The sequence below is a fragment of the Schistocerca nitens genome, chromosome 6, assembly GCF_023898315.1.
Source record: "Schistocerca nitens isolate TAMUIC-IGC-003100 chromosome 6, iqSchNite1.1, whole genome shotgun sequence".
Lineage (NCBI taxonomy): Eukaryota > Metazoa > Arthropoda > Insecta > Orthoptera > Acrididae > Schistocerca > Schistocerca nitens.
This window is the reverse complement of record NC_064619.1, coordinates 597,676,042-597,701,306: the sequence shown is the minus strand read 5'-3', so window position 1 is coordinate 597,701,306 and position 25,265 is coordinate 597,676,042. Positions and strand designations below refer to the sequence as shown.

At 41.9% G+C, this 25,265-nt stretch overlaps 1 protein-coding gene across 3 annotated transcripts in view; it reads right to left on the bottom strand.

Annotated features, from left to right (window-relative positions):
- Positions 1–25,265, bottom strand: part of LOC126262624 (monocarboxylate transporter 1-like) — a 171,123-nt gene that overhangs the window by 53,914 nt on the left and 91,944 nt on the right. For all 3 annotated transcript variants that reach the window (XM_049959381.1, XM_049959380.1, XM_049959382.1), the window contains exons 2-3: positions 18,586–18,680; positions 8,241–8,367 (exon numbers count right to left, since the gene is read on the bottom strand). In XM_049959381.1, the coding sequence (XP_049815338.1) occupies positions 8,241–8,367; positions 18,586–18,672 (214 nt within the window). In that variant the 5' untranslated portion in view covers positions 18,673–18,680. The remainder of the gene's footprint in view (positions 1–8,240; positions 8,368–18,585; positions 18,681–25,265) is intronic.

Below are 25,265 nucleotides of genomic sequence, written 5' to 3'. Positions count from 1 at the left end.
TACATTGCGATCTGAGTCGACATCTGCTCCTGGGTACACCTTACAACCCAGAATCTGATATCGGAACCTCTGTCTGAACATGATGTAATCTAACTTCCCGTATCACACGCCTTTTCCAAGTATACATGGTCCTCTTGTGATCCTTGAGCAGAGTATTCGCTGTTATTAGCCAAAATTTTTTGCGGATCTCAAATGAGCCTTTCTTCTCTCACAGTCCTTGTCCCAAGCCCCTATTCTCCTGTAAACTTTTCTTCCAACTCCTTACCCTACTACGGCATTCTGTTCATCTTTCACTATTAGAGTTCCTTCTCACTTTACGTACTGTATTACCCTTTCAGTATCCTCATATACTTTTTCTATCGCTTCATCTTCTGTTTGCGACGTCGGCATGTACAACTGAATTATCGTTGTCGGTGTTGGTTTGCTGCCAATTCTGATAAGAACAAGCCTATCACTTGATTGTTACAGTAACACACTTCTGCCCTACCTTCCTATTCATAACGAATCCTACTCCCATTATACCATTTTCTAGCGCTGTTAATATCACCCCATACTCATCTGACTTGAAATCCTTGTCTTTCCATTTCACTTCACTGACTCCTCATAACTAGACTGAGCCTTCACATTCCCCTTTTCAGATTTTCTAGCTTCCACGTTCAAGCGTCTGACATTCCACACTCCGACCCATAGAACGTTACCCTTTCATTGATTATTCAGTCTTTTTCTCATGATCACCTCCCCTTTGGTAGTCCCCTCCCGGAGATCCGAACGGGGGCTATTCCGAAATCTTTTGCCAATGGAGAGATCATCACAACACTTCTTGAATTACAGGCCACATGTCACGTGGATACGCGTTGTGTGACTATAATGCAGTGGTTTCCATTGCCTTCTGCATCCTTATGCCGTTGACCATGGCTGATTCTTCCGCTTTTAGGAGCAGTTTCACACACCAAGGACAAGAGAGTGCCATGGACTTCTTCCCACACTTCCGCCCTCTTTGACAAGGCCGTTGATAGAATGAGAGGGACTTCTTACACCGGAAGTCTTCGGCAGTCAGTGCTGATTATTAATCAAAATTTAAGTTTTGGCGTTATTCTAACCCACAAGCAAGGACGTATTGATTTGTAAACAAACACGCTACCCCTACACGACGGGTGAAACTTTGTAGATATCGAAAAGCTATAAACAGGTAACGAGGAAATTAAAGTCAACAACAAGCACCTTTCGTCATCTTCCCTCTGCTGAATTGATACGATCTAGAAAGTGCTTAAGAGGAGGCAACAACGGGCATACCAAATTATACCATTACTTACAAATGTTACGCTAATCAAGATGAAATTATATGAAACATATAATTAAAAACTGAGTTCTAGAAAAAATTACCGATATAGTGCCTTTGTTTATATCCTGTTATTTTACAATATCCCAGCTTGAGCTTGAAAAGTATACTAATACTACAAAATCTGTAAGTAAATTATGTGAAAAATACCAATTTTTGTGCTTATAAATCATACTAGCATTAAATCTAAAGGTAAAATTGAGTTTAACAGGATAATGTTAACAACAGTTCGTGGTACCACATGAAGCTTAATGAAACCTTAATGCCAATGAATCAGTCATTCTATTTTTGAAAGGAATACAACAGAGCTAAACCTCAGTAACAACTTCACATATTCATTCACTTCATGAGAAACAGAAAAAAATTAGGAAGCAATGGCATATTTTATAAGAAAGGGTGACTTTAATTCAGTCATCAGTCTGAAGCACCTCAAAATTGAATTTATTGTCTTAACTGACTGTATTTTTTTTATCTGTCAGCAACATTTAGTTAATGGAGGCACCAGAAGGCTAAAAGTGACTGTTCTGAGGCAGTGACACAACACTCATTTTTAACTAGTGAACATCTGACTTTTTGAAAATGTTCCAATAGATACAACTGACAGTGAATGGATTGTAGAAATTCACGGTGAGGAGGACAATCTGTTCCTTGAGACACCACTGTGTGTGGACACCATCCACTCACTTAAGGTAGCACCTCGGTGTAAGATGTATCTGGACTACGACGTTCTTTGCCATCAGGCTACACGCCACAATCCTAAACCGTCAAGAAGTGCATTCTATGTGTACAAATGTATCTTCATCCACAGGCTGGTGAGTCTCCGTAATTTCAGCACATGAGTGACTGTGTTGATTATCAGGTCTCTCTGTGTTCAATAGTAGTGAATGGCATCAGTCAGTGTGTCCCTAATGGATCATCCATGAGCCTCTGTATACACATTGCTATCAGCTCTGTGCCCAAATAGCGTCTCTCCTTGTTTTCGTCTCTCTTTGCTCATAATATCAAAATAGCACAAAACTGAATGCAGGAAGTACGATTTTCTTTCTAATAAGTTCCTCTTACAGAAGTTAACATCATCATTGACTGCATATACAGAACCTCTCTAACAAATGTGGTTACTGTCTCACAGTTATTGACATTATAATTAATGATCAACAGCAAGAGAATGCACCGTCACAGGTTCCCCAACTCACTTCAGGAAGTCGCATCCATCAGAATTTCAGTAGATACAGTTTACAAGAATAATAAAATATTTACAAGAAAATGTAGACTGAAGTGACACATAGTGCTTAATATGCACCTTAACTTAATTCCTGTTGGTGAGTATCAATAGATAGGTGAAATTCACACACATTCATCTCATGTTAGCTCTTAGAACTACTTTTCTAGCTACTTTAATCAGTTACGATACCACCACACTACATACTACAATAACTTAGATACAATTATTCCCCTAGGTTCCACAATGTATGTGCCGAAAACTACCGACACTAACTCCTTTCATAGGTAAAATTCTCAGGTAAATTTTCTTCACTTATTTACTTTGTCTAATTCCCCGAAACGGTCAGATGACACAAAGCAAAGCACACAGTAAATTGAGTACCTTATACAACGTGCTATATAACACAGATCACAATGGATAACATAAAATCAGAAAAAACAAATACGTCATCAATATTTATTCTAACTAAATTATTATTTTCATTAACAGCAGATTAGCTTGGACAGTAATCTAGTACTGCCTCTTTTTACATTACCTAACAAACACCTTGCTCACTTTCAGTGTGATACAGTGTCTCTCATTTGTTTGTACATATTGTCTACCCATCACCGTCCATGTTAGATCTCTCATTACTTGGAAATCTCCTTTTATACACCCAAGACAAGAACTGTAAAATGCGGGTTGATACTCTGAAACTTCATCATACTTTAATGTATCACAAAAAACGAACATTTAAGGCACTTCAAAAACAATTTTTGGCTGTGATGAAGTACACTTACTACAAATCCTAACATAATCACTCGCGCAGCAGCTTCATATTGGAATCATGCACTCTCTTTGATATTCGAGTTATCCGTGTTTTGCTTCTGTTTATTTCTGGTGAGGGTCATACCATGCCTTGAATGGACCAAAAAAGGTGGGACAGAACTTACACTGTAAATACATGTCACCTGCAGGACAGCTTCAATTTTATTAAGACTTTCTGCCTAATAATGAACAATTCTGTCAACATTTGGTGTCTGAAATTCCTTTGACGCCTTTCTCCAGCCGATCTAATTTTTGCGATGCCAGCGTCAGCACATCACTGAGTCTCAATGCACCAGAAATGATAAACAGTACATTTTCTCTTATCTCATCTAAAGGAAACTGTTTATGAATCACTAGAAAACATCAATGGATAGTAAATGATTTGAAAACTCATTGAGCCTTTTCTCAAACTGTGCAAATATGAATCCTAAGATCTGTGACATTATTGGCAATAGAGCCTACTTAGTGTGCCAATCTCCTTCATGACATGTTCAAAGACTGTGGATGCTGCGTAATAAGATGAGATGTAAATATACTTTTCTGCTGTGTAAAGTATCCTTAAAAACCAATGACCTAAATTGTGGGCCCGTATCAGAAACTATTTTGTCAAAATGATCAACTTTGCTTAAAAAATGAAAAGGGAGTGTGTGTACAAGACTTGTATCTGTTCTTAATGGAGTAAGTGAAACAGATTTACAAGTTGACTAAGCAGCAACAGACACACAACAGTAACACTGAAAAGTACTTGAAAAAGGACCATATTGATCAACGGTGGCAAGTCCCTTTCATCTTGATGGAAGGCGCGTGATGTGGCACTGTTGAAGATTTTGCCTTTTGACAGGGATCACTCAAAGCCCAGCCCTTACAAATGTCCTCCTCCATTTTGCGATTGCAGGTCATATGAAGTCTGGGAAAACTTTCTTGCAGCAACAAGTTCATGACTTAAATGAGTATGCCAGGCAATTTATTGACTATTTAATCAAGAGTACAAACAGTCCATTGCTAATTCTCGTGACTTTTCCTATCAAACCAAATATCGTCTTTCACCACACAAAAATTTAATATAACTACAACATTGTCTTTGTCCCTCCATTTCTGCCTAACATCCTCTGATACCAGCAATATTTAAAAGTGCACTGTTAACATAATGATGAAATGCAACATATTTTAAGTACATGACAACGAAATTGTTGTCTTCAAGATCGTCCTCAGTCCCACCATTCAGCCACAGAGGAGACCCTAAAGAATGTCAGCAGCAACATTGTCCTTTCCAGGAAGATACACTGTTACAACTACGGACACAGAGGAAACACACAGCTGTAAAACAGATACAATTTTTTGGGTCATGGTGTGACATCAACAAGAATACAATGAAATAAGTTGACATGTCTGAAACACGTTTAACAACTAAGAGCTCGGAGCAATCTGCATACCCTTATAAAGACGCTATCCATGTCAGGTGTCGCTTGTGTAGCGCTGTGCACACACGACAGACCTGGTGACAGCACTGGTGACTGGGATGCCACTGGCAGCCGCCTCGAGTTACTGTGCATAGTACACTTTCCACAGTGGCAGAACTTTCGTGCACTGTGACGGTAGGTTGTTTGCAGGTGGAAAAACAAGGAATCGCCGTCCATGAAGCAAGGCGTCCATGGCGTCCGTGGATGTGCAAGTCTGCTAACCAAAGGTGCGAGAGCATCCCCGATCAGCCCGGTTTGGCGCATACAGACGAAAGCGAGTGGGACTAGGGCACCATACCCCGCCCCGACACCCCCCCCCCCCCCCCCCCGGCCATGGAATCTGAGGCGATTGGACTGGCAACAGGCAGACAGGAGCCGTCTGGACGTCAGAGTCCGCAAGGAAAAGGGATAGGCGGGTGCGGCTAGGCCTGTTCGACCCTTCCCAATGAGGGGACACGGCGTCCTTCCTGGGACGCAAGTAGTTCCGGTGGAATGCCGCGAGTCGATCTTCGATGGGAACCATGAAGACGCAGTGATCGCGCTTACTGTGGACAATGGCCGGAATTCAGAGAAGTCGCTGACCAAACGCTATGGTCCAGAATGGTGTGCTAGGAGTGAACATCGGCAGGCCCAGCGTTGCAGGGAAACGCCTGATTGGCAGCAAGACATAGAGCAGTGTCCCTGCCCGACGGCCGTGCGTGGGCTCGGCTGCACAAGTCTCCAAATGGCGTCATTCTGCAACAGCTTAAAAAGATGTGGGAGCTTTCTCGGCTAAGAAATCTAGAATGTACGAGTACATCTGCATTTTAGTGTGAATGGAAGAGGGGGGGGGGGGGGGAGGGCGCGATGACATGGCGAATGCCGTCGATACAAAAGTCACTGAAACATTTCACCACGAACTAAGGACCCCTGCCGCAACCAGAGCAGTGAATATACCTTGACAGTCATGTCTGCTGTCGCAGGAGGACAATAAACGACATAGGGAAAAATGAGGAAAGCATCAATTGCCATTAACGAGAAAATGTGGAAAAAGCACCAGCGAAATCAATGTGGACTCTTTCCCAAGGCTGTGTACGGGCCGGCAATGGCGAAAAAACAGTGCACAGCATCGCCTGCTGACTCAACACTTGGCGGCAGGCTGCGAAAAGGTGCTCACCACCCAAGTGATGCCTGGGAAAAACACATGGTGGCGCGCAAAAGTTTTGTGCGAGAGATCGCACAGTGACCCTGATATAGTAAGTAGAGGACATTCTGTCGCAGAACCGCTGGAAACAGGACGCAGGGAGTAAACCCATCCATCGATAAGAGAATAATGGCATCCAAAGGGAGGCGATGGTGCAACCCATAAAAATTCTGAAGCGAGTTCGATACCTGGTCCGGCAGATGGTCGAACCACCTATCTTATTTCACACTTGTACCTGCTAGAGCACCGAATCCACCGTCACAGCAGATGCAATACAGGAACTGATGACTGTGAAGCCATCCAACGTTTGCCTCGCCTCTTCATCCATTTCAAATCAAAGCATTGCCTCCTGGTCGAACGATGGATCAGGGCCCATAAGGACACAACATCCACTTTCGCATATTACGACTTGCAACGAAAATGGATTTCACAGAAGAAAGTAATCCTACAATTAGAAGAATGGGCGGCTTTGTCTGATAAGCATGCTGAAAGGCTTTTGACAGTACGCCAGTTAAGGAACGCCTTAAGTCCTTACAGAATAGATAAATGGAGCAGAGGCATAATGAGGCTGAAGCCCTGCCAGGGAATTTTAAGATCCAAATAAACAATGAAACGCTGAAGAAAGGGAGACTTAGTGAGATTACATTGGGGGCCCGCATCGTTTAGAATAGTAAGCAAAGGACGGAAGTTACGTAGGCGACTCCGAGGTTGAACCTGTCATAATGATATCTCCATGATAATGCAGTGAGGGACAACCATCATAACCTGTTCTAAAAAGCACTGAAAGGCGTACTACCAATTCCCAGCGTCAGCCGTTGACACTGATACGGCCAAAATGCGTATTAACCATAAGCAACTGTTATAAAGTTTCGTCCAGTGGACTCTAAAGAGAATCTTCGGCCAAGTCGATTTTCGAAAAGAATCTATCCCTAGCCAACATTGTGAGCATCCTCAGGACCAGGCAGAGGGGAATAGTCTATGCCTGCCTGTGATTTAACTGTACTCCTGAAGACACCACGAAGCCGCAGCCGACCGGATAGTTTCTTTACGATCAATAATGGTGTAGCCGGTTCATTTGAGGAAATCTGCCCAATCACTCGGAACAATATTAAGCGATCAACGTCCGGTCGGCTAAAACTTCTGCCACCGGTCGCGCCCAAAAACAGCGATGGCGAGCGAGGAATCTGATGGTAATGTGAGCCGTCAAACTGTTTGCGCAACCTAGTCATGGGACAAACAGATCTAAAACCCCGAACAAAAGGAACCCGATTCGTGATATGGCACTTTGGCTGCGACCATATGCACCGCATCTGCAATAAAAAAACTAGAAGCAGCAAAGGCATCTAACCCAATGTCAATGGGTTAGATGCCTGGTAGCATCTGGTAGCCTGGTATAGGTCTGTGAGTTGACCAGGAACACAAAGGCCCCCGAAAATTTGAAAATTTGTGGTACAACTGCAGACGTCATCGGTCCCTAAGCTTACGCACTACTTACTCTAACAACACACACACACACACCAATGCCCGAAGGAGGACTCTAACCCCCGACGGGGGTAGCTGCGCGGACCGTGACAAGACGCCCTGGACCGTGACAAGATGCCCCAGACCGTGCGGCTACTCCGCGCGGCTCAGCAGCCCCCATGTCGACTTGTACGAGTAATAGATTGTCCATCACCCGCACCTTAACGAAAAGTTTGTTCTGACCGGTAGACAACAGCGAACACAATGTCGGAACAGTATGAATATCGACACCTGCTGAGACTTGAAATCAGTCCTGGGGGGGGGGGTTGGGGCAGAGATCAACATACCGCTGCTATGAGACTGTTTTCACATTTATGGCAAGAGGCCCATCCCTTGGGACAGACTGCCCGTTCTGGCTGTACGGAACAAGAGTGGCACAAAGCAAGCGGTGTTCGCTGTGCCTGCTGAGGACGACATGTCAGTCGGTGTAGGCCCGGTTGGCATGTATCTCCCCACTGCTTTATGCTCCATGCGTCAGGGATGTACGCTGAAAACAACGACGACGACACTACAAACTTGTCAGTGGCGGCCCGCAGCGCGGGAGACCTCGAACTACGGTTGAAAACCTCTTCTAACGTAGGGTCCCCAAATTGAAGTGCAGAAATTGAGGAAACATGAGAGATCGTCTTATCTTCGTCATCGTTCTGAACCGCCGCATTAATTTCGAAATTCAAATGCATAAATGTACACTTTGCGAACTGTACTCACCTGAGAACTGCGTTACTGAGAACATGGAGTTCATAATGACCGCTGCACTCGTCGTCTCGAGACCCATGGACTGCAGTTTATCTCCGAACAGCAGGCTGAATATGGTGTTCAGGCACTGGCTGGTAATCTGATCAGAAATCACAGAAAAGGAGATAACGGAATCTGGAAATGGTAACGCTGATGTACGTGGCGGTGTCGAACAGTTTTTAGACACTTTAAGAAACTGAAACGCGTACAGCCGTCTTTATGATCTTACTGTGTAGTTTCCACTTTCGAAGCTTCAGTGTGTAATCTTGAGGCCTTAGTTGATGCTGAAGGATTTATCACGATCCACATATACACTGCCAACGTAACTGATTTACGCAGACTATCTGTAACTGTGATGTTAGCACTCCAACCATCAGCTGCCAACTACACGAGAGTTCTTTACAGCGATGTAGAAAGAGTGCAATTTTTTTTTTACCAGTATGAGTTACATCGGCTCACTGTCAATGATGTGGCACATATTTTCGTGAAGTTAATGTTAATCTAGGATTCAGAAATGACAACATATGTTTATTATTCCAGTCTTTGATCACAATATCAATTCTTTTGACAATGACCGGCTTCAGTCAATAATGATCATCCTCAGATCTTTGCTACACCATGTCCTGAAGTGATAAGGTCGTAATGGCATCGTCAAAACATACAAATATACTCAGCACAGTATCGTCACATAGATCTAAAATAAGGTGTAGAATAGGCCACATGGTCCACGATGTGGCCTATTCTACACCTTATTTTAGATCTATGTGACGATACTGTGCTGAGTATATTTGTATGTTTTGACGATGCCATTACGACCTTATCACTTTAGGACATGGTGTAGCAAAGATCTGAGGATGATCATTACTGACTGATACCTGATCATGCATTAAGAAAATTAAAGAGACCTTTGGAGAGAAGAGAACCACTTGTATGAATATCAAGGGCACAGATGGCAACCCAGTTCTAAGCAAAGAAGGGAAATCAGAAAGGTGGAAGGAGTATATAGAGGGTTTATACAAGGGCGATGTACTTGAGGACAATATTATGGAAATGGAAGAGGATGTAGATGAAGAGGAAATGGGAGATAAGATACTGCGTGAAGAGTTTGACAGAGCACTGAAACACCTGAGTCGAAACAAGGCCCCGGGAGTAGACAACATTCCATTAGAACTACTGATGGCCTTGGGAGAGCCAGTCATGACAAAACTCTACCATCTGGTGAGCAAGATGTATGAGACAGGCGAAATACCCACAGACTTCAAGAAGAATATAATAATTCCAATCCCAAAGAAAGCAGGCGTTGACAGATGTGAAAATTACCGAACTATCAGTTTAATAAGTCACAGCTGCAAAATACTAACGCAAATTCTTTACAGACGAATGGAAAAACTGGTAGAAGCGGACCTCGGGGAAGATCAGTTTGGATTCCGTAGAAATGTTGGAACACGTGAGACAATACTAACCTTACGACTTATCTTAGAAGAAAGATTAAGAAAAGGCAAACCTACGTTTCTAGCATTTGTAGACTTAGAGAAAGCTTTTGACAACGTTAACTGGAATACTCTCTTTAAAATTCTGAAGGTGGCAGGGGTAAAATACAGGGAGCGAAAGGCTATTTACAATTTGTACAGAAACCAGATGGCAGTTATAAGAGTCGAGGGGCATGAAAGGGAAGCAGTGGTTGGGAAAGGAGTGAGACAGGGTTGTAGCCTCTCCCCGATGTTATTCAATCTGTATATTGAGCAAGCAGTAAAGGAAACAAAAGAAAAATTCGGAGTAGGTATTAAAATTCATGAAGAAGAAGTAAAAACTTTGAGGTTCGCGGATGACATTGTAATTCTGTCAGAGACAGCAAAGGACTTGGAAGAGTAGTTGAACGAAATGGACAGTGTCTTGAAAGGAGGATATAAGATGAACATCAACAAAAGCAAAACGAGGATAATGGAATGTAGTCTAATTAAATCGGGTGATGTTGAGGGGATTAGATTAGGAAATGAGACACTTAAAGTAGTAAAGGAGTTTTGCTATTTAGGGAGCAAAATAACTGATGATGGTCGAAGTAAAGAGGATATAAAATGTAGACTGGCAATGGCAAGGAAATCGTTTCTGAAGAAGAGAAATTTGTTAACATCGAGTATAGATTTAAGTGTCAGGAAGTCGTTTCTGAAAGTATTTGTATGGAGTGTAGCTATGTATGAAAGTGAAACATGGACGATAACCAGTTTGGACAAGAAGAGAATAGATGCTTTTGAAATGTGGTGCTACAGAAGAATGCTGAAGATAAGGTGGGTAGATCACGTAACTAACGAGGAGATATTGAATAGGATTTGGGAGAAGAGAAGTTTGTGGCACAACTTGACTAGAAGAAGGGATCGGTTGGTAGGACATGTTTTGAGGCATCAAGGGATCACAAATTTAGCATTGGAGGGCAGCGTGGAGGGTAAAAATCGTAGAGGGAGACCAAGAGATGAATACACTAAGCAGATTCAGAAGGATGTAGGCTGCAGTAGGTACTGGGAGATGAAGAAGCTTGCACAGGATAGAGTAGCATGGAGAGCTGCATCAAACCAGTCTCAGGACTGAAGACCGCAACAACAACAACAACAACAACCTGTCATCGTCAAAAGAATTGATATTGTGATCAAAGACTGGAATAATAAACATTTCACAATATTGGATCACTGTTCATATACGCGACTACGTCGCAGATGGTTAATGACAACGTAGTTGACAAAGTTTCTGACATATTCAGTGGAATAATTCGATCCGTTACAGAAATCATGCATATAGAAAATAAACTGTGCTGATTGTGAATCCATACACATAAGTTAAACTGGTAGAACTTCCAGACAAGGATATAGAGAACATACTTCCCTGCATACCATTAAACATTGGACCTTCATAGAACATTTATAGACAACGAAACCTACTGTCGTGGGTATAGATACGAATCTAAAAGTTTTGCACTTCATAGATAAAGGAGGTGTAAGTAGGCTGTTTAGGTTTTTATACTCGTAACGTCACGTAGCGCTCTGTATGACAATCACTGGATGTGCTGTGTGCAGTCTGTGGCTGGTTTGCATTGTTGTTGGCTATTGTAGTGTTGGGCAGCTGGATGTTAACAGCGCGTAGCGTTGCGCAGTTCGAGGTGAGCCGCCAGCAGTGGTGGATGTGGGGAGAGAGATGGCGGAGTTTTGAGAGCGGATGATCTGGACGTGTGTCCATCACAGACAGTAAATTTGTAAGACTAGAGGTCATGAACTGATATATATATTATGACTTTTGAACGCTATTAAGGTAAATACATTGTTTGTTCTTTATCAAAATCTTTCATTTGCTAACTATGCCTATCAGTAGTTAGTCCCTTCAGTAGTTAGAATCTTTTATTTAGCTGGCAGTAGTGGCGCTCGCTGTATTGCAGTATTTCGAGTTACGAAGATTTTTGTGAGGTAAGTGATTCATGAAAGGTATAGGTTATTGTTAGTCAGGGCCATTCTTTTGTAGGGATTTTTGAAAGTCAGATTGCGTTGCGCTAAAATATTGTGTGTCAGTTTAGTGTTGATCAGAATAGGTAAAGAGCGAAATGTCTGAGTACGTTCAGTTCTGCTCAGCTGTTTGAAAATCAAATAATGTAAGAGGTTTATCAGCACAGTAATTCATTAATTTTTCTAAGGGGACCTTTCAGAGGAACTATAGATATCATAGAAGATCTGGAAGTTTATATCCATTCCCACGAAGAACCTAACTGTTTCCTGAACGAACAAACTATTCTTTGACTGTTTTCGTAACTTCTTATGCACATAGGCAATAGTTTCCGCCTTGTATTACCTTGATATTGTAATCAGTACATATCGTTATTAATATCATACAGCCACACTGTACTCTCGACGTATGGACCCACATAGTTCTCATGTGAATCATTACGAATTTCGCTTACTACTTTATATTATTTGCTTGACTACACACCTTTATTGGGTTTCATCCCCTTATCTAAATATTTCACTTGCAAAATTTGGAAATTTGTGGTAAGGTCTTACGGTACCAAACTGTTGAGGTCGTCGGTCCCTAAGCTTGCACACTACTTAATTTAACTTAAACTAACTGACGCTAAGGACAACACACACACCCATGCCCGAGGGAAGACTCGAACCTCCGACGGGGGGAGGCCGCGCGAATCGTGACGAGACGCCCTCGAACGCGCAGCATTTCCGTTACGATATTCCGTGTACACAACTTTGTTTTCGGTCACTGATATCGATTATAAAGTACTCTTACACTATCAGTTTTGATATCAACCGACTTTTTTTTTTTTTTTTTTTTTTGCAGTTAATGGTTGCAGAGCTGACATCACAGCTACAGTTATGTTGGCCACTAGTCACTGTGTAGTACACATGGAACGTGATAACGCCTTGAACGTCAACTAAGGCCTCCAGATGACGCACTGAAGCGCCGGAACTCGTAGCTACACAATAAATAAGATCGTAAGGACGGTTCTGGGCGTTTCATTTTCCTACACACCAAGACCTTCAGTCAAAAGGATGGACATACAAAAGCTTTCAGACAAGTTAGGAACTATATTATACAACACAGTCCTCTGCTAGTTTCATTATTTTTTAATGTTAATTTTGGTTCATTTCTGACCACCCATGGAGCATCTGTATCAGAAGGGACTAAACTCGAAGTATATACAATGACAACTAGTGTCTCATAAAATTTAAGTCATACATACATTATACATATACTAGCAAATCCGGCAATACTTCACAGTCACTGAACACGTACGGAAATTAGATATCCGTCATAATTTCCTTGCCCCCCTTCTCCTCCCCCCCCCCCCTCCCCCTCTTGATAAATCCATGACACACGCCAGATTATAACTGAAAGTGCCTAGCGTTACAGTGTGGAAAATATTACGAAAACAGCTGTCATTCAAACCCTACCAATTGAAACTCTTGCAAACTTTAAGGAAAAGTAACAGAGAAATGCGAACTCAGTTTTGTGTAGAAATGTTTAACAAAATTAGACTGAAGATGATTTTCTTAATAAAATTGTGTTCAGTGGCGAAGCCACTTTCCATACCTGCGGTAAAATGGATCGGCATAATGATCGGATATGGAATAAGCAGAAACCACACCACGTAATCGAACATGTACGGGACTCGACTAGGGTGTCTTTTTGTACAATAGGCTGTAACATGATTTACCGTCCTTTCTTATTTGTCGAGTCAAATATAACTGGCACAATAATGTATGCTACATACTAATTTCCTCATGCATTTACAGAATAGTTAGACAAAGATTAATATTACGGAACAATAGACACATATATGATTCATTAATACGATATTAATGAGAACAAATATAGGTTGTGTTTCAAATCCGAGTGGCCATATCAGAAATAGGTTACATATCAGTGCCAAGTGTCATAGTACTGTTAATTGTTTGTGATCTGGACAATCTTGTATTGCGGGCAAAACTTTACCTCTAGCGCACTTTCACCATCGTTCGCACAGAATGGGTTCCCGAATAAATGCAGTTTATTTTGTAATCAGTTTACAAAAATCGAACTATAGTTAATCTGCATCCATAGCAAAGGGCGCCTATTTGTTCATTTTTTCACAAACTGTCGGGGTGCTGAGGGCAGCCCAGATGAATGAGCGCGCTGCACAAGTAGTGACTAAAATCCTCGATTTCCTGTTTAAACCTGTCTAGTTTGCTTGCTCGCCAGTCAGTTGTGGAGCGCTGGGACATTCTTATTTTAGACATAGTAGCGAGTATTTGTGTCTTCATCGAGAGAGATTTGATATTTGTGAATTCTGGAGATATTATCTAGAACACTTTATTATGGAGATGAATACATTTTTGTGAACGTATGTTATTGATTGTACGCATGGAGAAGATCTTCGAAGGAATATTACAAAGTAACCAATACACGTGCATAAATGAAATGTACGTTTGTCAGAACTAATAACTGAAGGAAATCTTTGTCTCTTAGACAACTAATAATGTTTACGATTAGTGTTATTTTGACCTCTTTGTTTCCATTATGTCACAAGTACGGCAACTTAGTTTAAATATCTGTAAGTCTTTCAGTAATGAGAGAATTTTGTAATAGTTAGAATCTTCTTTTGTCTAATTGTTCTAGAACGACAGTCGTACGGTAACCACTTACACAATAGTGTGTGTCGCGACTGGGTTAAACGGTACTATTACTTCGGTATCAGTTTTAACATGGAGGAATGCTGCTACCAGCAAGCTGTGAGAACCTCGAAACTATATTCGCAGGAAACAGGGGACAGGCGCTGCCGCCGAAACGTTTGTGTCATGGCTTGGCAACTCACTATCGAGCCGGTTCCCTTAGAACCCACCACCACCTGTCTTTTGGAGATCTCAGGATCTCGCTCCTTTTGTAGCTCTAGCACTCTTAGTGCCTTTCCTACTTACTGCTCTTTTCGTTCGGTAGTTAAATATGCTCCTTTTGGTGTGTATGCTCTACGTGTCATTGTTGTTACACTATTGTCCTTATTGCACACTTTATACGTGCAATAGATCCGGGCGCCTCGACGTTGGACGCCAATGTATTGGGTTGCCCCGACTGGCTATTAATGGATATTCAGATGGCTGCACCTCTTCATAGAATTGGCGAGGGTCTGTTTGATGCGGTTCTTGAACTTAGGAACGCCAGCCCTCTCGTGAAGCTTCCTAGTAGGCTAGTGGAGAAGCGTCTGGGTCAGTGCGCAGCAAGAGGAAGAGCTCTGGCCTGCACTTCCCGAAGTTATTCAATGTGGACGTGGGCAGCATTTCCCAGGCCACAGAAGCGTACTCTATAACGGGCCTAATAAGGGATATAGCGTTAGTCCACAGTGGGTGGACAGCGTCGTTGTTGGGATTAAAATAGGACACAGCATGCGTAGACGTCTCACGCCGAGGGATTTCCCGGTTCGTGACCCGTAGTATTCGCACTAGAGCAGTCGTATTGGCAATGTCACTCGCCCTTCATTTCACAACTCGTCACTGCAGGTCGTACATGTTCCTTCCAGCACACATTGTGGAACATTAAGATGCGGGACTCAAGTGCCAGAGCTGACGATAACGAGGACTACTGTTCTTACGAATTGCAGTTAAATAAAAATAACGGCAATACCAAAAAATCTATCGAGATACAGCAACTCTCTTCATTTGCAATCTTTTAATACTTAACGTATTATTTATTCCACAAGTCTACGACTAAGAACAGTGTCTTTTTCAAACCAGCGGCTTTATACGTAATCTATAAGTAGATCCCATGATTATCAAAGTAAGTAGAATAGCACAGCTCCTAAGTGGCAGGTAGCGTACGTCGCAGTAGTATCCTGCATTGGCTGCTTATGTCAATCTACTCAAACATAAAAGGCAATGTCCTGACTGACTGACTGCTCATCGTCCAGCCCAAACCGCTAATGACAGAAACGTGAAATATGGAGAGGGTGTTGACCTTGTGGACATCGTTTAAGAAGCAATTTAATTTCATCCTTAAGGGGATGAAGTATGGTATGAAACGTTTTCTGACAATACGTCACTGTCAATTCAGTTTGGAAGTTGGAACTGCGAAAATTTGTATTTGTCTTCCAGATTAAAAATAAAAAACACGTATCTGACTGTTTTTGGAAAATCAGCCCATACAGGCGTGAAAAATCAGGAATGGAAAGGTTTTTGAAAATACACACGTCAAAAAAAGTTTTACATCACCTCTGTTCCGAGAGTTCAGGAACCTATACAGAAAATTGAAACAGAGATCAACATAAACATCATTTCCGCCCTTTTTATTACTCATTAAAGCCAAACATTGCATGTTGTGCCACCATACAGCGAGACCTTCAGGGGTGGTGATTCAGATTGCTGTAAACATCGGTATCTCTAATACCCAGTAGCACGTCCTCTTGCATTGATGCAAGCCTGTATTCGTTGTGTAATACTGTCCACAAGCTCATTACGGCACTGTTCGTCCAGATTGTCCCAATCTTCAACAGCAATTCGGCGTAGATCCCTCAGAATGGTTGGTGGGTCACGTCGCCCACAAACAGCCCTTTTCAACCTACCCAAGGCATTTTCGATAAGATTCATGTGTGGAGAACATGCTGGCCACTCTAGTCGATCGATGTTGTTATCCTAAGGGAAGTCATTCACAAGATGTGCACGATGGGGGCGCGAATTGTCGTCCATGAAGACGAATGCCTCGCAAATATACTGCCGATCTCGTTACACTATCGGTCGGAGGACGGCATTCACGTATCGTACAGCCGTTACGACGCCTTCCATGACCACCAGCGGCGTACCTCGTCCCACATAATGTCACCCTAAAACAGCAGGGAAACATCCACCTTGCTGCACTCGCTAGACAGTGTGTCTACGGTGTTCAGCCTGACGGGGTCGCCTCCAAACACGTCTCCGACGATTGTCTGCTTGAATGCATATGCGGCACTCATCGATGAAGAGAACGTGATGCCAGTCCTAAGCATTCCATTCGGCATGTTGTTGCGTCCATCTGTACCGTGCTGCGAAGTGTGTGGTTGCAAAGATGGACCTCGCCATGGACCTCGGGAGAGAAGCCTGTCGCGCATAGTTTGAGTCGTTACACGACCTCCTGTGGCTGCACGAAAAGCATTATTCAACATGGCGGCGTTGCTGTCAGGGTTTCTCCGCGCCATAATCAATAGGTAGCGGTCATCCACTGCAGTAGTAGCCCTTGGGTGACCTGAGCGAGGCATGTCATCGACAGTTCCTGTCTGTCTGTATCTCCTCCATGTCCGAACAACATCGCTTTGGTTCACTCCGAGACGGCTGGACCGCGGTATTGACCGTCTAGGCATGGTTGAACTACAGACCACGCGAGCCATGTACCTCCTTCCTGGTGGAATGACTGGAACTGATCGGCTGTCGGACCCCCTCCGTCTATTAGACGCTGTTCATGCGTGGTTTTTTATATCTTTGGATGGGTTTAGTCACATCTCTGAACAGTTAAAGGGACTGTGCCTGTGATACAATATCCACAAGCGACGTCTATCTTTAAAAGTTCTGGGAATCAGTATGATGCAAGACTTTGTGTGTGTGTGTGTGTGTGTGTGTGTGTGTGTGTGTGTGTGTGTGTGTGTGTGTGTGTGTGTGTGTGTGTCAGTTTTTAAGCCAGAGCTACGAAAATTTATATTTGGATTTTCGCTCCGAAATTTAAAAAGCATGTATGTCAGTGTTTTTTGAAAATCAACTAGTAAGAAGTGAAAGAGGGGATGGAAATCTTTATGATAATATTGTGCTACCTTTAAACGTAGAGGGTTTTTATCTTCTTCTGTAGGCGTCGTTTAAGAAGGGATTTTTCGAAGTTGCACCCTTAGGGGATAAAATAAGGGATGAAAAGTGTAATGAAAATATTTCATTTCGAGAACATAAACGCTTGTTAGTCAGAAGTGTACTTAGAAAAGATCATGCTCCTGCGGCCTTAATCATCATAATTGATGAGCGATTGTGGTTCACTCAGTGCTGTTCAGATGCGCTTCCTCGAGAACTGAAGTGTTGATCACCTAGTCCTCTCAATATTTGAGATGTATTTCGTTTTTGTTGGTGGGAGTGCTAAAGTTTTTTGATATCACGACGATAGTGTGTCCAAGTTTCACAGATTTACAGGGAACCCTTATAAATAGTTTGAACCTGTTCTACGGAGCTAGTATTCGTATAAACCTCTGTCCACACCTATAGGTGACCATTTCTCTCCGGCGATGGGGAGAAGTCATTAAAAAACAACGAAATTAATTTATGAGAAGGTAGTAGAAATAATATCGTAATGTTCTAGTGCTGCAAAGTATTTTTTTTTCTTTTTTTTCCAAAGATGATTAGCACAATCTACATTGGATTACTGTGGAATGTTTAGGAGTCATGTTGAATACAAATGGCGTACTGTGCTGTATACTTCTGTCTATATTGGTCTGTTTCCCAGATATACCAGATTTTACATCTCCCACACAATATACATTTTTTTTTTGTAAGCTGGAATTTTGCTTTGATAGTTTCAATCCACAACTGTGGCCTATGTTTAGGAGAATTTTTCTTGACTGTAAAGCAAACGGTAAAACTGGAAATTGATCTCCCTAATGTTTCCATTCCGTTAACTACCTCTTGTACATCACTAACATAGGTCTGGTTGAAAGTAATCGACCTCTGTAAAGGGCTCAGTTCTCTATCAGTCCAGGTGGAAAGGGGATCAACTGCGCGTATAAAAAACAACAGTACACAGCTGTAAATTTCATTAGTATAGAACAGAACCAAATGCACATAGCGATTAAACTTACGTTACTCAGCGCACATCCTAAGACGACCATCCAGCCCCACCCTCCATCCGGAGGAACAAGTTCATATTCTGCAGCTCCTTCAGCCATCTCTGCACCTGAAAAAAAAATGAAAAACGCTTATAACACAAATACCAAGATCCACAGAGACAATGACCTCTGAATTCTTGAGTGATATTGAAAGGCAACTAAGCATCAAATTATGAAAAATGAAAGTATGTGTAATTGTAAAAAAGTAAACAGTAACTCATTGAACAGTAAATATGATGAATACACAGTACCAGACAAAGTGATAGATTTCTTTGCTTTGAAAGGAAGATTACACAACATGGCTGAAATCATGACGACGGCAGTTGATTGATACTGGTTAAAAGAAAAGGTTTCCTCACCATAGTCTTGTTCTTGAGGGTGTTGACAAAAAACTGAGGAATAAGTTTCTAAAGGATTACGTCTGGAGCACGCCGTCGTCTGGAAATAACGTAAACCTGTCAATCATAAGATGATTGACGTCATTATAATTATTTTCTGCGGATGGTTTTTTTAAAGGTGGTAAGTTTTTGTCTATTCCGACCTTGAAACTTGATGACATACTCTTTTAGAGCGGAATTACAGCTGAACTAGCACTCTGATTCACAGAACAAATCGAAATTTTTCACACGTATGCAAATCGTTGGCATAGATATCGGACAAACCATGGAAAACTCCGAGAAGAAAGAATCTGAAGAACGGGATTAAAACTTTGATTCACAGACTTCCCAGTCAATTACAGGGAGACACAACGCTTGACAAGGACTCTTACCATAGCACAATCATAACCAGAGGTGAAAAAGTCATACGTACAAAAAAGTTCCAGACCTTTGAATACTGAGGCTTGGACTTACAGTCTAATCCAACGAGCCACACACTATAATGCTAATACAAACAATTTATAGTGATGATGATGATGATGATGATAAAGATGATGCCGCCACCGCCACCGCCACCGCCACCTCCGACGACGACGACGACATGTGAAATGTATTGATTATAGATACAAAAATGCTGAGCGGCTTAATTTTGCTCTACACAATTAGGTATTTTACGCAGCGTACTGATATTACGTTCAGTGGGTAGACACTCATTAATTACTTTATTCCTTGTGATAAGTTTACTGCGTACCATAACCGATTGATTTTATAATGAGATGTATAAGTAACTGCTAATGCAATCAGTCAGTTGCGTATTGTGTTTGCTGCAACAATTTCGCTCTTGAACATCCACGAAATTATCACAGTATGCGTTCTATTGTCGATCATACCAGACATTGCTTCATAACAATTATCGAGCCATTTCACTTCGCTGGGAAGTAATTAAGGGCGCTGTAAATGTTTCTAATCAGTTTAGCAAATTCTGACACAGTAAATTTATTAAATCCGCTGCGCATTACAAAAGCCAGTGCAAAAAAACAGTAATAAAATTTTGCCTCAAATCAAGTGAAATTTCAAATGTATAAATTTACGTACTTCCTTTCTTGAAAGTTATTATTGTATCTAACAAAAAGTACAAGGACTTCATTAAATGCCAAATATTTGCGGATTAACTATCATCGAGAGCCTGTATTCACAAGTACTGAGAAAATGAGACGTCATCCCTAACAATATAGTATTCTTGAAAAAGCCCTCTTCAATTACGATATATTTTCTCCAGAAAAAAATGTTCGCATGAGAAAATGAACTATACGAAGTAAAAACAACGCTGCAAACTAACAGCTTTTATTTATGGGAGAAATTATGCAGAAAATTGTTCAGATACTAGAACTATTCTTGCTCACATGTAATATTTGCTTTCCATTGCAGACTGTTAGAACAAATTCAGACTACATGTTCTTTAAGACTTAAGCTCATTGGATTTTTCATGCCGTACGAAGATATTACGTAATCAAAATTCTGTTGACTAACGGAACTTCACTAAAGATTGACAACAAAATCGTCAGTAGTAATTGGACGGCCATTACCTAGTCAGAGGCTCTGCATGCAGCTAAATAAATAACAAGCTAACGACCAGCATGACGCGGTTATTTAAAAACTAAACGCCAGAACAATTTTCTTGTTATCGCCGCTCGGAACCTTCCATATATTAGTAAAACTTATAGAAATTTTGTTTATAATTCTCTTGAATGCCATGAATTTCTGACTTTCTTCTGTCTTTAGATCGTTGCATCATATTCAGTTGTTAGCAGAGATTGTTAAGTAGTTACACGAAATTCCGCAGTATCGATCGCTACGTGTACATTCTGCTACATATTGCGACCACCAGATGTCTCTGACGAACCAGCTTTCCCGTTGTAATTACTTGACGTGTCGATTCGCATCTCTCGTCATTAATGAGCTCTGCAGTAACTGGATGAAGAAATCCAGTCATGGATCGTAGGGTTTGCTCGTGCCTGGAGGTTTCTGTCGTCTGCTCCGTCCGTCATATCGTAGTCAGGCAAATAATTCCGATCAGTACGTGAGTAAGAATTTTTTAAACTTTTGCCGTTTATAAACCTCAAGTTATTGACTGCGAAGTGCTAAAGCTGGGAAATAGCATATCAGCATAACATTTTTATACCTCGTTAAATCAGACCATATGGAAACATTACCTGTAGTCGTTCTCGAAGCTTCCGTAGCGTGGCGCCGTGCGAAGTCGCCCGCGCCTTTCCTGCCGAAACCACTCGCTCTTAACCCACGACCCACATTATGCAATATTTTACTTGGAAATTTAATAGGAAACATGTTATTTGAAGACAAATATCAATTTACTGCACTGGCACACTTACGAAGTATTCCATAATCCCAATAACCGTCGTCAGGCTCCTTTGAAACCTGCAACACAGCCTTAAACTTGACAGTGGTCAAAAACAAAAGCCCAGTAGCCATTTATTGGCATTCAAAAGGATTTGAGATCCGGTCATCAGATTTAAAAAAGTATATATAATTAACAGTCTATACAAAACCTCCAGTTGATTCCGAGATACTTGAGAAAATAATGTGTACAGAAACATAATGAAACAACAGTTAAAATCAGACAAAGTATCACACAAAAACATCATACTTAAAGTTTCCACGGAAACAAAATTTACTGGCTTTATTTGGATGGAGCTAACTCCATCACTCGTATTAAACAGCAACTCGAGTTAGTTAATGGCTGAATGCTCTGATAGACGCCTTTTCCTGTCAAACTGAGGGATGTGTCGTAGTGGCACGCTGGACTCGCATTTGGAAGGATGACAGTTCTGATACCCTGCCCGGCCATCCAGATTTACGTTTTCAATCATTTCCCTAAAATCGCCCCAGACAAGTGCCAGGGTAGTTCCTCGAAAACGACACGCCCGATTTCTTTCTCCATCCTTTCACAATCCGTCGCAATGAGCACGCTGTCGGCAGGACGCTAAATTCTGATTTCCTTCTTCCTGCCAGTCCTACGAACGCTAAACTCAACTGCAACTTGTCCTAGAAAAAAAAAATTAAAATAACCGGAACGAAATTCTTGCAACCTTTTAGTATTGGAAAAGTAATTTTGTTGATCACAAAGCATCACTAACTCTTGACTATCGTAATGTTAATCACTCTAAAACACAACTTTTCTCGCCCGTAGACGGTTGTCAGGCTCCTCTAATATGTAAGCTCCAAGCAACTCGACGGAACTGTTTTAATATTGAGGCCTTTCAGTCAGTCATCTTGAGAAGTGAAGCGATTTCCATAGTGCATTTCGTGCTCTCGCCAACAACACTCCTCTGAAATGTCCTGCTCACTGTCGGGACTTCTCGCAGGTACAGTTGTACCTAAAATAAATTTCCGACATGTCTTGGAAAGGACCTACCCTCACACGAAAGTCTCTAACCCTTAAAACTGCCTCGCAGGTTTTGACAACAACCTTCTTCAGTCTGATTAGAGAAAGACCTACCGACTAACTTCAGGTCAGACAAAGACCCCTACTATCGGTCGCCAGAAACGTCCTCTGATATCGACAATAGCAAAGAGGTGCGTTCCGATGTCGTCTCAGAGATGATTCGCCACAGTTGTACCTAAAATAATTCATTCCTTCAAGCCTATCCGGGGACGTCAGGAACGTACCTCGGTATCCACAATAGCCAAGAGATTGTGGTCTCAGGAATGATGCGCTACAATATAACTGAAGTAAGTCATTCCTTCCCATAAACTAAGAAAATAAGAAGAGTCTATGTGGTTTACTGCAGAGGTTTACTGCTGAAATCTCTAGAGAGCACAGATCTCGCGTAATGACTCCAAAGAAAAAATTCGAGAAATTAGAGCCAATACAGAGGCTTACCACAATTATTCTTCCCACGCACCATTCGCGTATATAACAGGGTATGGTGGGATCAATTAATAGCACCGAAAACTCAATTACATGGCTTGCGGAGTACATTGTAGATACAGATGTCTTCAATTGCTTTTATGAGTTTGTTTTCACAAATTGCAATTGAAAATTACAACGGAGTTACTAAATTTAAATTTTGAAGTATCATGTACTGTGTATACCTTGCAGGGTATGAAAAAGTATTTTTCAATACTATTTCTGAAATACATTAACTGTCAACACATGTCGTACCTAGAAGTATTTGCAGATTTGCCGTACGTGACTCTCTACGACTCTTAGTTGCGATATAAATGCTGGTGATCTATGCATCACAATGGATGTAAAACGTATTTCGATCCACACTGAGAAGCTCGCGTGGGTTAATCACTACGTAGATACCTTTCAGCAGTTGATTTTTTGAACTGCACGTAGTTAACGTCTTGGCTGATACCACATCTAATTTGCCGATTTCTACATTCATCCATTAATTCATGCATCGTGCCCGTAAATCTGATCGCGAAGGAGAGCGATCTGGGACCTGAGCGAGACAAATTATACATTAAAAAGTGAGAAACAGCCAGTGCACGCTACTTCTGTAAACTACACAAACAGCAAATTATGACTACAGCTAATCTGCTAACACTGATAATAATCATTTATATGCAGTGACGGAAAAATCGCAACACCGAGAAAGAACTGTGCGACATTAACGATATTTGGGTGCGTGTTTCTACATCTGAAGGTTGTTGATTATTCAATTTTCGCGGCAGTCGCATAAGAATCGCGTTGTAGGGCCACTATTAGCATTGAAATCATGTTTCCTCTAGATATACTCGGTAGCGGTCTTTAGCGTAAGTTACCTTTGAGAATGGGTGTGATGAGTTAATGTTTTCCGATCCACGAACGATAGCGATCATGATACTTCACAATTCAAATTTAATATCTCAGTTGCCAGTTTGTGGAAACAAACCCAAAAACACGCCGGCCGAAGTGGCCGCGCGGTTCTGGCGCTGCAGTCTGGAACCGCGAGACCGCTACGGTCGCAGGTTCGAATCCTGCCTCGGGCATGGATGTGTGTGATGTCCTTAGGTTAGTTAGGTTTAACTAGTTCTAAGTTCTAGGGGACTAATGACCTCAGCAGTTGAGTCCCATAGTGCTCAGAGCCATTTGAACCATTTGAAACCCAAAAACGCAATTGTAGACATCTACATCCCGAGACACGGAAGAGATTGCAGTGTTGCTGATTTAAAGCGAGGATTACGGTAAGCGCATACACTGAAAATTATGTGTCGCGCTTGCCTGTGCGGAATTTATCGCTTACCACCACCATCAGCCATGACAATTCGCAACAAATGGAATAAAAATTCACTAAATAAATCGCTACGAGCACGTTCATCTTCGCGTTGGCTACGGCATTCACAGCAGAGAGCTGAGAACACAACTGAACGCTTATTGGTTGTCAGAGAATGCGTAGCGTAGGCGCGCGGAGCAAGCCTAAACTCGACCGCCATAGTTCGTGACTCCAACCAAGCTCCGCTCCGACAATGGTCAAGAAAGCCTTTAAGGGGGCAAATACGTCATTATCAACAGCTCACTGAGTTTGAACAAGGTCGTGGTACGTCAAGCTGGATGTTCATTCTCTGATACTGCAGCAAGATTTGCAGGATACTAGCCACTGTACGAGGGGCGTTTGAAAAGTCCGTGGAAAAATAAAAACTACTTACATTTTTGGTGTAAATCTTTTCTATTTTTCGACATAGTCTCCTTTTAGACTTATACACTTCGTCCAACGCTGTTCTAATTTGTTGATCCCTTCCAAATAATAGGAATTGTCCAAGTCTGCAAAATAGCTATTACTTGCTGCAATCACCTCCTCGTTTGAATAGTCATTGTCCCGCCAGCCATTTCTTCAAATTGGGAAACAAATAGAAGTCAGAGGGAGCCTAGTCTGGAGAATAGGGGGGGGGGGGGGATGTGAAACGAGTTGGAACCCTATTTCCATTAATTTTGCGACCACAACTGCTGAGGTATATGTTGGTGCATAGTCGTGATGGAAAAGGACTTTTTTGCGGTCCAATTGCCGGCGTTTTTCTTGCAGCTCGGTTTTCAAACGGTCCAATAACGACGAATAATATGCACCCGTAATAGTTTTACCCTATTCCAGGTAGTCGATGAGGATTATCCCTTGCGGATCCTAAAAAGACAGTCGCCATAACCTTTCCGGCTAAAGGAATGGTCCTCGCCTTTTTTGGTGCAGATTCTCCCTTGGTATCTCATTGTTTAGATTGTTGTTTGCTCTCAGTCGTATAGTAATGTATCCAAGTTTCATCCACAGTGACGAAACG